This window comes from Engystomops pustulosus, chromosome 2 (genome assembly GCF_040894005.1).
Source record: "Engystomops pustulosus chromosome 2, aEngPut4.maternal, whole genome shotgun sequence".
Classification (NCBI taxonomy): domain Eukaryota; kingdom Metazoa; phylum Chordata; class Amphibia; order Anura; family Leptodactylidae; genus Engystomops; species Engystomops pustulosus.
The window spans coordinates 108,904,945-108,917,989 of NC_092412.1; the positions used below are offsets into that span (position 1 = coordinate 108,904,945).

General features: G+C 37.8%; 1 protein-coding gene across 12 annotated transcripts in view; it reads right to left on the reverse strand.

Moving 5' to 3' along the window:
• DMD (dystrophin) overlaps positions 1-13,045 on the reverse strand; it is a 1,566,296-nt gene that overhangs the window by 1,392,774 nt on the left and 160,477 nt on the right. Inside the window, exon 1 of one of the 12 annotated variants that reach the window (XM_072135913.1) lies at positions 3,700-3,942. The exons of the other annotated variants lie outside the window; for them this stretch is intronic. Coding sequence (XP_071992014.1) covers positions 3,700-3,733 — 34 coding nt within the window. The 5' untranslated portion in view covers positions 3,734-3,942. Of the gene's footprint in view, positions 1-3,699; positions 3,943-13,045 lie in introns of those variants that run through there. 12 annotated transcript variants of the gene reach the window in all.

A 13,045-nucleotide genomic window follows, 5' to 3' on the forward strand; every position in this document is an offset into this window, starting at 1 on the left:
TCTTGATCTTGACCTGACCTGTTTATAACCTGTTTGATCTTGACCTGACCTATGTATATCCTGCCTGTACCTGTATCTGGATCTGGCCTGTGATTATCTGCCTGATGACCTGTCTATATCTGTTGTTTTGTCCCTGTCTCAGTCCTGTGTTTGTATTCTGTGCACCAGTGTGAACGCTGGTTTATTCCTGTATTCCGGTTACCTGTTCAGTCCTGTGTTGGTTTCTGTGCGCCAGTGTGAACACTGGTCTATACCTGTATTTCTGTTACCTGTCTGCTCCACCATCCAGCAGCTGCCAGACAAAGTAAGTTTCCCCTGTCATGTTGTAGGGTCACTCAGGGACCGTCAGTTAGGTTCCTGATAGTGGGTTCGCCCTAATCAGGGCGGTTTATCTGCTTTAGGCAGGGCCTTAGCCCACAGGGACGTCACAGGGTGAGTTCGCCACCACCTACCTAGTCTGACAGCTAGCGCCAAGCCTGGTTGTGGTTGCGCGTTTGCTGGACAGGTGCTGACAACCACACACCTCTGATTACTCTCTGTGATACTAACGAGACGTGCACCTGTGTGACATCACATGACCATGGACAGGTTTGTATACACTGGAAGGAAACATAGATGCTTTCTATAGAATGACAGGAAGCAGAGATCTAGAAACCTGAGGGAAATTGATACAGAAAGTATATTGGAGAACAGTATAGCTATTCTTTATACAAACCTATTAACCTATTGCTGAAAGTGGACAACCCTTTTAAAAACCTTCAAAAAAACACTATACTACTACTTAATAAATGTGCTTCTATTATTTAGAAAATGTTGGTAATCTTGGGTTAAACTGTTTTGTCAACTTTTTATAGTGTTGAAAAAGTTGCTTATGGGTGTAGGCAGTTAAGTGGTCCCAGTGACCTTCAATATATACAAGAAAGACAAGTACTATATGCACTCATGCCTCAAGTTGTTAGGGGAATAAATAACCTTCTGTCTCTTCAGTTATTTAGCCAACTGGGAATCGGAGGTCACAAGCCATAGTCTTTGGTCCCAGAATGCATTTGATGTTTCTTTCTTTGATATTATCACTATATATTATTCTATAATTCTGACATAAGCTATAAAGTTGCACCACAGGAGGACATGTGCAACTTGTGTAATTGCAAATCCACCAAATTAATTAGTGCTGTACACAGGGCTAATGAAAGCCATAGATTACATTTACTGGGTGATTGTTAGGTAGCTGTGTAGAGAGATATAAGAAAGCAAAAGTTCAATGAATGGTGTATAAACAATACATGTTTTAAGTGTCTATCTTGGAACTCCCCCATGATATTGGGCAGGAATGTCACATTTTACTTGTTCACCAACTTTTTCTAAATATCACTTTTTTCCTTACAGGTACATTCTAACCTGAACCTTCTTCAGAAACATAAAGTTATTGCATTGGTACATCCTTTTAACCTCCTTTCAGTTGCCATGAAACAATCGATGGGCATCAAAAGAAAGAATGAAAGCAGAAAAAAATCAAAGTTGCTGTTCTATTCTACGAGACATTTTGAAAACAACATTTTTGTGATGCCGCAGTGATCGGGGAGCCAAAAAGTTACAAATGTAATAAAGAATCCTTTAATGCTATAATGTGGGATATGAACAAAGCATCACTTGTACGCAATTTTGCCTACAATGCTATGACCGAGAAATAAAAAAAAGGCAATTTTTCACAAGAAAACTATTTTTGAGATGATGGTAGTATCAACTCCATATTATTAACTCCTACAAAGCCTAAGATCTCAATCTAAGAAAGGGTATCAGACATGCTCAGATTTCCCCCATACACGTAAGCTGAGGCAGTCTGAATGTACTATTAAGTGGAGGATGTGTAATTGCTGTCAATATTTTCTGTCACACTACAACTGTGCTTGTCAGCTGCCTCTCTAGACCCCATGAATAGGCTGCAGGCAGCTAAACGCCAGCTGCACGGTCATGTGCTTTCTGCCCTGAAGATGACTTCAAATTGTAATTCTAGATGCCCACAAAGAGCAGAATGTTATCCAACGTTATTCACAAATTGCAAACTTTAAAACTAATATGAGAGTTCTGTATGCAAATCTAACAGGTGTATAGTGGAGCAATAAGCATCCAATAAGCCTCAGTGTGTTCCTCAGTCTGTTACTATTTTCTCACATGTGGCATCTGTATTTTAATATACAGTACAGTAATATGTTATTTCCTGCACAGCCAACGTTTCTGTGTACTAAAATAACAACATTGAGAGACTGTGGGCATTAGGAGGTCTCTCTTGTGTATATACTTTATTGGTTGTGTTAGTGCTACTAAAAGTTATGGCACAGATTTGAGGATATTGACTATTGAAATTCTTTACAACTTCAAGTCCTATGAGAAATCATTTGTAACTTAGGGCCTTATGAAAACATTTGCAGCGAGCTCCTGTAAGCTGGTCGGATCTGCAGCTGATAACTTGGAGTATACTGTATATATTGAAATGTCATATTGCATAAAACGGCACATATATACTTGCAATGTGCATTTTGGGGAGTTAAGCTAATGCATATTTCCCACATACTTTGAACTGTAATATTCTCCAATATTAAACATCACCTAGAAGTTTTGTGACCGGTCTAAAGGTACTCATACAAATCCCTGTCATTTCATACAATCTATATATTTTACAATATATTTACAAGATATAACACCTTATTGCATATTTCATACTTTTACAACATTTGAATTAGAAGTAATCTGTCATCATGAAAGTGCAGTGTACTATATGGGCAGTATAATATAGAGCAGGGGGAGTTGATAGTGTAGTGGGAAAAGATTCCGAATCATTTGTATCTTTTAATCATTTTTATCTTTGTTTTTCCTTTGCTTAAATAATTCACGCTGGTGGTTCTATCAAAGATTGACAGTCATATATGAAAGAATTTTCATTACACATAAGACAGGTGGTCTTATATTCAGCATAGGAAAGCAGAGGAATTAATATAGAAAATATAAATAATATAGAATCCTATGAAACTACATCAATATCAATTTTCTTTGCTCCTCCTGCTCTATAATATGCTGCCAACAGGTTCATGCTACTAAATGTACCTCCTTCTAGTTACACATACCCAGAAAGAAATACCAGGAAGGATTCCTACTACTTCTGTTTATAAACTATCAAAAGAAGTTGTGAAACAGTAGCTGGCTATAAAAAGTGAGTAGAAAATATGTATGGAAGATTTGAATAAATCTCTAAAGGTAATGGTTTCATGATTTTCATCTAGTGCTTATAAACAAACTTAACCCTACTACAACTGTGCAAAAATGTGTTATTCAATGCAAAACCATTCTAGAATTCACTATTTGCACTACACATACGTGTAAAAGAGTAAGTTGCGTTAATATCCACATACTTATGGGGAAAAAACTTTCACTACATCCTAAGCAGGTGTATACAACACAAAACAGCTTATAAAATGCATCAGTGCAACTATAACACATTAACTAGTCTGTTTATCATCCACAGCATAAATATTGTCTTATACTTGTAGTTAATATCTTTACAGGGTTGCCCAACAGCCAGGTACAATCAGAACCGTGTATTACTTATTTAATTCTATTTACTATGAATATTTTTCGAGTAGATCGATTAGAGAAATCTTTATTCCCTTCCCATGATCACTTGTTCAGTCATTGAATACTTACAGGATTCTTCCTCTTCAGAGCAAAGGGACTCCATAAGGATATCTCAAGAGTTAAATATCCCCGGAGGAGAAATATTTGCTGGTTCCTTGGTGCTCAAAGGTAGGTAAAGTCCAGGGGACTTTAAAAGGAAATAGAAGAATAGAAATAAAGTGTCTGTCCCTTCTATCTAATTACTATGACAATTGGAAAGCTTCAGAAGTCTTCTTCCCTGCAGTAGAAGTGATTGTTACATCCAGTGAGCAAAGAAAGTAACTGATGCCAGAGTTTTCTAGAGGCCGGTGGATATTTGACATTCCAGTACTTGCGCACAAGCTGTAAACAAATCAGTTCTTCTACTAGAAAGGACTGCTAGGCATACATATATGGTTTTCTTCATGAGTGGCATTTGTAATAGACTCAAATGGTTGTTATGAATATAAAGGTCTTTGTGTAATATAAGCAAAATATCCGAGCATATATTGAGCATTTTTTGATGGACAATAAATGTAAATGTTTTTCCTGTCTTCTATTATTGTGGTGTATGATTATGCTTGAAAACTAGGAATTACACATAGACTGTGAACTTTAAATGAACAAAATGTAGACTGGTAAGAAAGTCATCTAAACACAGGGAAAATCTGCTGTATATACAATCTCTCTGAGCTGTCTTTGCCTTACAACCCTTACTTATGTGCTCTTTTTTTTGGGGGGGGGGGGGCGTTATAATGGAACTGAGCTGTTCTCTCCAATAATATTGAAATAGAGGCTATGCTTAAAAAAATCTACCCAGGCAATGATGGGAAGACTAACTTCAGTTTAGTACTACAGCCCCTTTTAGAGAAGTTATCACTAGGGCTATGAGTAGAAGCTCTGGTGATCTAATGGGGGTCATTTATCACTAGAATTCTAGAGTAATTTGCACCTGAAATGGTTTGTGCAACATTTATTTAGGGTTTTTGGCAATTTTCGGACTTGTCAGGGACTCCAGAACAATGACATGACCTGGTCTCTGTGGCAAAATATTCAGGTAATGGGGTACATTTACTAAGGGTCGAACATCGCATTTTCATTGAGTTTTGCAAATTTTTTCTGTTTTGCCCAGAAGTGCTCCGGGTTTTTGGCACACGCGATTGGATTGTGTTGCATCAGCGCCGGCTTGCATGCGACACAAATGAAGGGGGGGGGGGGGTTGACAACCAGACTAATTCAGACAAAAAGCAGAATTTAAAAAGCAAGTTGTGTCGCAAGATCAGCACTCACTTGCACCTGGGAAGAAGAAGGTGAACTCCGGAGCGACACATTCAGGAAATTGGACACACGATTTTAGTGAATGGCGGCAGACCCGAATCCTCGTCAGACAGCGCACGGCAGGGATCGCAACAGGACGGGTAAGTAAATGTGCCCCAATGTGCCAGAAAATTCAGTCAGTAATTAGACTAAACTAATAGCTGGCCTAAAGAAGACTCTATGGGCTACATTTATCACTTTTGTGCGCCTAAGTGAAGTAGTTGCGCCTAAATTCTGGTGCACTGTTTTGCCCGAATTATCACCAACTGTGATAAGTTAATTTCCTACCTCTTATTAATCACTTTACTCTAATACAGTTTAGGCGCAATTTCGGCGCAGTTATGGCGTCATGTTAGATTTGGGCACTTACATATGATACAAGCTCCTCTCTGCTTCTCCCACATCCCAGAATTTGTGTGACTCCCAGCACCCAGTGACTTCCTCAGAAGGGGCTTCTCCTGGAGGGGATACCCCAGTGCTGGTCTCCTGCTGCACCCCTGTAATTCTGCACAGTATCCCCTTCAGACACACTGGTGTCAGAGGGGGATACTATGCAGAATTACACGAGGACACTTGTCTGTACTATCTGCAACATTCTGCAAAGTTCTCAGCTCTTGCTCTGAGCTCAGGATTTTGCAGAATGTTTTGTAAATAGAAGGTGATGAACTGTAAATAGAGTCTGCAACTCCTGTCTGCAGAGTATTTAATGTCTGTATTATCCATTCTAGTGTCTGCAGCATCTGGCTGAGCTCTGCTGCTAGAAATGAGCTGTTCTGCAAAGGGTGCTTGCTTTTCAGTTTATGCCACCTTCGGGCTGGAGTCTTTTTGCGCCCGTTTTTGCGCCTAAATGAAAAGACGCAAGTGATGAATATTAGGATAGATGAGGGAAAGCTGGTTATTTTTGCTGCGCGGCTAGTTTGGCGTTTAATGGCAAAAATGGTGCAAAAACAGTGCGCCAGTACGAAAAGGTGCAAAAACAACAGAAAAAAATGAGTGATACATGTGGCTCTATATTTGTAAACTACTCTAGATAAATCCTCCAGCATGCTCTATTGGGCACAGGATATGACTGTGTAGATTAACTCTGCAATGCTCTACTCCCCCTCCCATGTGTTTAACCTTACTAGAAACCAGCCATTTATTATAAGGAGCCCTTTAAGTCATTTGACATGATTTGTATCTTGCAGTGATTACCTTTACTATGGCATCTCTATGTCCCACATAAAACTGTGGGAGTTCATATTGCTCAATAGAAAATCTGTACAATATGACGTGTCAAACACCATCTCAGATCAAGATGCCCTACTTTTGTTAATCTTTCTTTATTTTGTGCTCTTAAGAAACAATTTTTAGAATGGTCATGAACAGGTCTGGAAAAAGTGAGTGATGGCCAAACTTGTTATATAGTAAAGTATATTATAGTGGTTAATAGTAATTGTATTGGTTGCTAGATAAGATATAGAAAACTTTAAATCTCAGAATAAAACAAAGGCATTTGAAATACAATTAAAAGGGCTGAGTTAACACTTTGTGCTACAGTGTACTTATAGGGGTGTTCCCTTTTTGGCAAATGAATGTTATTGTTTGTATTATAAAAAGTTATACAACTTTCCAGTATACATACTGTATGTATTCCTCACAGATTTGTAGATCTCTGCTTGCTGTCATTCATAGAAAGCCTCTATGTTTACTAGAAGTGCACAGAAATCTGACCATGGTCACACAGGTGCACAATAAGCACATATCAGGTCATGATAAACCAAGGACATGTACTCATAGATCCAGACACTGTGACTATGGTAATCTTCCTATATGTGTTATCCATGGCCTCCTTCCTTCTAAAATAAACTTTTACAGTAATGCGTATGAGCCATAAGGGCTCATGTGTGAGTTACCAGAGCCCCTCCGTGCTGCAGATTCACAGGCTATTACACTGTGCAGGAGCACTTTCCACCTCCCAATGTGTGGTTAAACATCCTCTGCTGCAGCAAGATTACATAAAACATAAGGCAGGTGAAGTGCTGATTGAGGAGGGTGAGAGGAAAACAGTGTAACAGCCTGTGAATCTGCAACAAGGAGGAGCTTTATGGCTTATTAGCAGAATTGTTAAAGTAGATTTCAGAAGAAGATTTAAAAGAAGGGGGACATAAAAAAAACAAATATAATAAAACTACCACAGTCCTGGACCTATGGGTAAGTGGTCCTGGTTTATCATGATGGATTTTGCTAGTAGATTTCCTTTAAACTTTGCTTAAAGGACATCTACCACCAGGATGAAGGATTGTAAGCTAAGTATACATACATACTGGCGTGTGCCCCCTGTGGCAGGATCCACCCTTCTTTTGGCTTCTTTTGCCCTTATTTTTGCAAAGAAATTAGCCTGATGGTCTCTGGGCTTCATAGCTGTTAATTAAGCCTGTAGTCAGTCAGGCTCATTTGCATCTTTTTAAAGCTTTTTTTCTTAAAAACAAGAAGCTAACAGAAGATTGGCACACACAAGCATGTAAGTGTGCTGGATTTACAACCTTTTATCCTGGTAGTAGATTTCCTCTAGTTTTCAAACAATAGTTTGAAGCTAAAGAAGAGCAGGAGACAACTGCAATAACCTGACGCAGATTCTAACTTATCTGATTGTGGGATGCAAAGGTCTGCAAACAGAAAGTGCTAAGAATTTATGTGAGCAAATTACCTGCAACTTCCTTATCGAAACAGTCCTAGTAAACCGGTGGCAAGATTCTGGATGTCCCATTCCCTGACCCACCGTGATTAAACAGATCTACCCTCTGCCTTAAAAAATGTTTAGCAAGAAAGCAAGAGCAGCCGCTCAATGTGGCGTGGAACAGTGGGATTTATACCCCAGCATCCTATCTAGATGGATGACCAGATTCATAACCTTGTAGTAGGTGGTGGCATGGTAAAGGTGCATTAGTTATTCAGCTTGTCTCAGAGAAAACATTTGTATGTCTGGACCAAGTCTACTCCCCTATATTTACGTTCTTTGTGCTCATTTATGTTTCTTTGTCCTTTGTGACTAACCTGTGTGTGTTTTTGTAGCAGTTTGTCTCTTTATGATCAGTTAATGATTATTGTTGGTTGAAAAAGAAAAAACAAATTAGACGCTTAATATATGAATGAGTTTGGGTGCAGTCACACGTCGCGTTTAAAACATGCGTTTAAAAAACGCATTGCAACAGCCAAAGAGAGATTTGCCTTATTAAAAGCTGTTAACACTTGCGTTTACAAAATATAACCATTAATGCATTGATAACACAATAGTTAACACATGTGTTTGTTAATGCAATGTTAACACATGCGTAAAGACAAGTGTTAACATTTGCGTTTTGTAAATGCAAGTGTTGACAGCTGTTTCATTAGGCAAATCTCTTTTCAGCTGTTGCAATGTATTTTTAAACGCATGCGTTAAACGCAATGTGACCGCACTGTTTGTCAAAATGTAGATTGCATACAAAACACATGGAGAAAAGAAAATTGTACCATAGTGTAGATAAGCACACTGGTCTTTATATATTGTTATGTAGTAAAAATTACACTGTAGTTACATCTCTATTGAGTATATTATGATTGCTTTATTGATTGTCTCATTGTTCTATTATCATTGCAGTAAAATAATTGCTAATTATATCATGAATTCGCCAATAGACTTGTTTAAGAAATATATTAACAAAATGATACAATATATCCTAGCTGACAACCTAGAACGGTGCATTATTCCTGTACGAACCGAGGAGACAAGTTTATAATATACTACGCAAAGCCACAAACATCACAATGCAATAATAAAACAAATGCCGCCATCCTTGATGGAATTCAATTTGGGAAAGATGAGGAATAAAAATAATTTATAGACGTGTACGTTATTGTAGGCATGGCTGTAATTTAAAGATACCATTAAGGAGAGCACAGGGGTTTGTTAAGTACCAGAGGCTGATGGCATTTCCTCGTGCTTCACAGGCATCCTGATAGGGTGTGACATACAGTAACATAATAGCTGTACAAGGTTACTAGAGACGGAGCGTTGGCATAATAGTTTAACTGGAGTTTATGTACAGGTAATAAGACTTTTACGGCCTAACCTGGCTTCCATTAATTAAGCCAACATAAAACATTTAAGGCATGCTATAAGCTTTTACAGTATATCCTGATATAAAACATATTCTGTAATATCCACTAAACCAATGTTATAAAAAGGTAATCGCTGTATAACTGACTTGAGGGCTCTTTATAAATTTATCCTTCAAAGGTCATTGAAACCTAATAAAATATAATACATTAACTGTCAAGGTAATTACAAAAAACTATTTAATGTAAGAACTTGTAAAGTTTGGCGCATTGTGTCTCTTCCATTTGAAACCTTTTGGTCATAGGTTTCTGATATACAAAATCAGAGATGGTGACAGCATCCACAAAGGTGTCAAATCAAGTAATATTCTCTATTAGCTGCTCCAACAATAATACACTTTGGTGTGAAGAGCTGATTTTTTACTATTTTCTCTTCACTATTTACACTGGTATAATGTAGAAAGGTAACTTTTTCTGGTCCTGGTCCCACTGGGGAAGATTTATCATTTTAAGAGTTTTATGCCCCTGTGACCTCTTTTCCCATAAGTGGATGTGATGTGACATAAGGCCGAATTTACTATAGCTTGGCTCAAAATAGTGGTGCGAATAACGGTGCTGGTTATAGCAGAAATCTACACCAGCTATGACCTAGCATATATTTCCTTTTGGCACCGGATTTAATAAGAGGCCGCAGGCGTACCAGAGTATAAGCCGCTCCATCAAAACATGCCTGCTAAAACGTCTAGGTTTGTATATAAGGCGCACCAGATTATAAGGTGCACCTGATTATAAGGATAATTGACCAGCAGGTGGCAGACCTGTGCACAGTTCAAGGCAGCTGTTGTCTGTAAGTAAGGTTCATATATAAGTCGCACTGCACTACAAGGCGCACCTTTGATTTCTGAGAAATTCAAAGGATATTTTGTGCACCCTATAGTCCGAAAAATATGATTATAAATTCAACCCATTTTGCTCAACAGTAAGGCTCCATTAGCAAAGTCCAAAAAGTTTTGAAATACCACGCACAGAGGTACTTTTTGTTATTAGAATATGTAATAACAGATATTATGAAAAAATGTTATGTTTCAAGCCCTAGCTGTGATTCACATATATCTTAGCCAACTAAACTCTTCTTACTCATGTTGTGTCATATGCAACCTCTATGGAGATTAGCAGAAAGCTAATCTGTGATATGCAGATAGTTTAGAAAATTCCAGATACAATTTTAGAATAAAGTCCTGCATAGAAAGTAATTTATATTGCTCTATATATTTTAGTAGTACTTTACTCATTTGGTGAAATCCTATCATTCTTCAGACTTTCCTGGTATCAGCAACATAGTCTCCATAGTCATCCAATCTGCTTCCTATAAAAGCTTTTTCCATTGATAATGTTGCAATAGAATATATACACAGGATTAGACCACATCTTAATGAGACATTATGTATGGATAATACTCTTTATATTTGGTAAGTGTCAACTCTATGAATATATTTAAATTCATTTAAATCTAGTCAGCTATTTTTAGTACCGGGCACGAAATAAAGTACGGTACCTAGTATGCTTGCCAATTACAACCTAGAACATGATGGTGAGAAGGCAATATACTATAATATCTACTGCCCATAATGTAATTACCCATTGAAGGTTATGGTGACATTCAGATGAAGTTGCTGGTTTTCCAACTTTGAATTTAGAAAAACATAACTTTCAGAATTAGCTGTCATCAACAACAATGCACCGTGTATTCAGAAGTTTATGGAGCTGTAAATTAATGCCAAGAGACCTATTAACTTTTCCTTAAAATCACATTACTTCATGTTTCGTGCAATGTTAGAAGGATTATCCTAGTCATTTGCAAAGGGAATGAGCTGTATGGTCATCTGTGAAATACAATTTGGGTTTAAGTTATTTTAAAAATCTCCCTTTATATAGCACATTATAGAGGAAACCTTACTTTCTGAACTCTATGTGAGTAATACAGTAATACAGAACTGTTATTTTGCTGTGGTTTGCTGTGGTTGAAAGGTTGTCACTAGAGATGAGCAGACCAAAGCAGTGTCCCCCCTCCAATCACAACCATGGCTTAAAGGTAGGGTCATCAATTTGCGGGATTGGCTGCATGTCCACTAATCTGGCAATATGTTTTGGTTGAGGGGGACACATTCAAACCTGGAACCCAAACTTAAAAAGCAATCCCTCTCATCTCAAGCTGTTACTTTGTCCCAAAAGTAAAACATTGAAGTTGCAGCTTTTCCTATGGGAATTTTATGCATCTGAGGCTTATGGCAGGTTATATATTGGCACCAGTGGCGTAACTACCGCCGTAGCAGCCGTAGCGGTTGCTACGGGGCCCGTGAGGTTCAGGGGCCCGGGGATGCACGCTCCCTGCAGTGCTTTGCCACGGTAAGTGGTCCGGGGCTGCAGTGCCGGATCGTGCCCCCGGGCCCCTTCCTCTCTGTGCATCTACACGTCTCCTGAGCCCGCCCGCCTCTTTCCGGGATCCCTGCCTGCTCATATCCTTGACCCGCCCCCCAGCCACCTCTCTGACCCGCCCCCCTCATCTCCCTGACCTGCCCGCTCATCAGCCTGCAGGGCGGCACAGTTGATTCTCTGCCCCCCCCCTTCCCCCGCTCGGCCCCCCCCTTCCCCCGCTCGCGCCCCCCCTTCCCCCGCTCGGCCCCCCCTTCCCCCGCTCGGCCCCCCCTTCCCCCGCTCGCCCCCCCCTTCCCCCGCTCGGCCCCCCCCCGCTCGCGCCCCCCCCCCCCGCCGTCTGAATGCATCTGGACACCTGCCTGAACACCCATACAGCCCCCAAACTTCCTAAAAGGTAAGTATATACAGATGTATTTATCTGTATGTATATATGTATTTATCTGTATGTATATATGTATTTATCTGTATGTATATATGTATTTATATGCATATACTGTGTACATATGTATATACAGTGTATATACAGTGTGTATATGTGTATATATTGTATATATACTGTGTATATGTGTGTATATACTGTGTATATGTGTGTATATACTGTGTATATATTGTATATATACTGTGTATATATTGTATATATACTGTGTATATGTGTGTATATACTGTGTATGTGTGTATATACTGTGTATGTGTGTATATACTGTGTATGTGTGTATATACTGTGTATGTGTGTATATACTGTGTATATGTGTATATATTGTATATATACTGTGTATATGTGTATATATTGTATATATACTGTGTATATGTGTATATATTGTATATATACTGTGTATATGTGTATATATTGTATATATACTGTGTATATGTGTATATATTGTATATATACTGTGTATATGTGTATATATTGTATATATACTGTGTATATGTGTATATATTGTATATATACTGTGTATATGTGTATATATTGTATATATACTGTGTATATGTGTATATATTGTATATATACTGTGTATATGTGTATATATTGTATATATACTGTGTATATGTGTATATATTGTATATATACTGTGTATATGTGTATATATTGTATATATACTGTGTATATGTGTATATATTGTATATATACTGTGTATATGTGTATATATTGTATATATACTGTGTATATGTGTATATATTGTATATATACTGTGTATATGTGTATATATTGTATATATACTGTGTATATGTGTATATATTGTATATATACTGTGTATATGTGTATATATTGTATATATACTGTGTATATGTGTATATATACTGTGTATATGTGTATATATACTGTGTATATGTGTATATATACTGTGTATATGTGTATATATTGTATATATACTGTGTATATGTGTATATATTGTATATATACTGTGTATATGTGTATATATTGTATATATACTGTGTATATGTGTATATATTGTATATATACTGTGTATATGTGTATATATTGTATATATACTGTGTATATGTGTATATATTGTATATATACTGTGTATATGTGTATATATTGTATATATACTGTGTATATGTG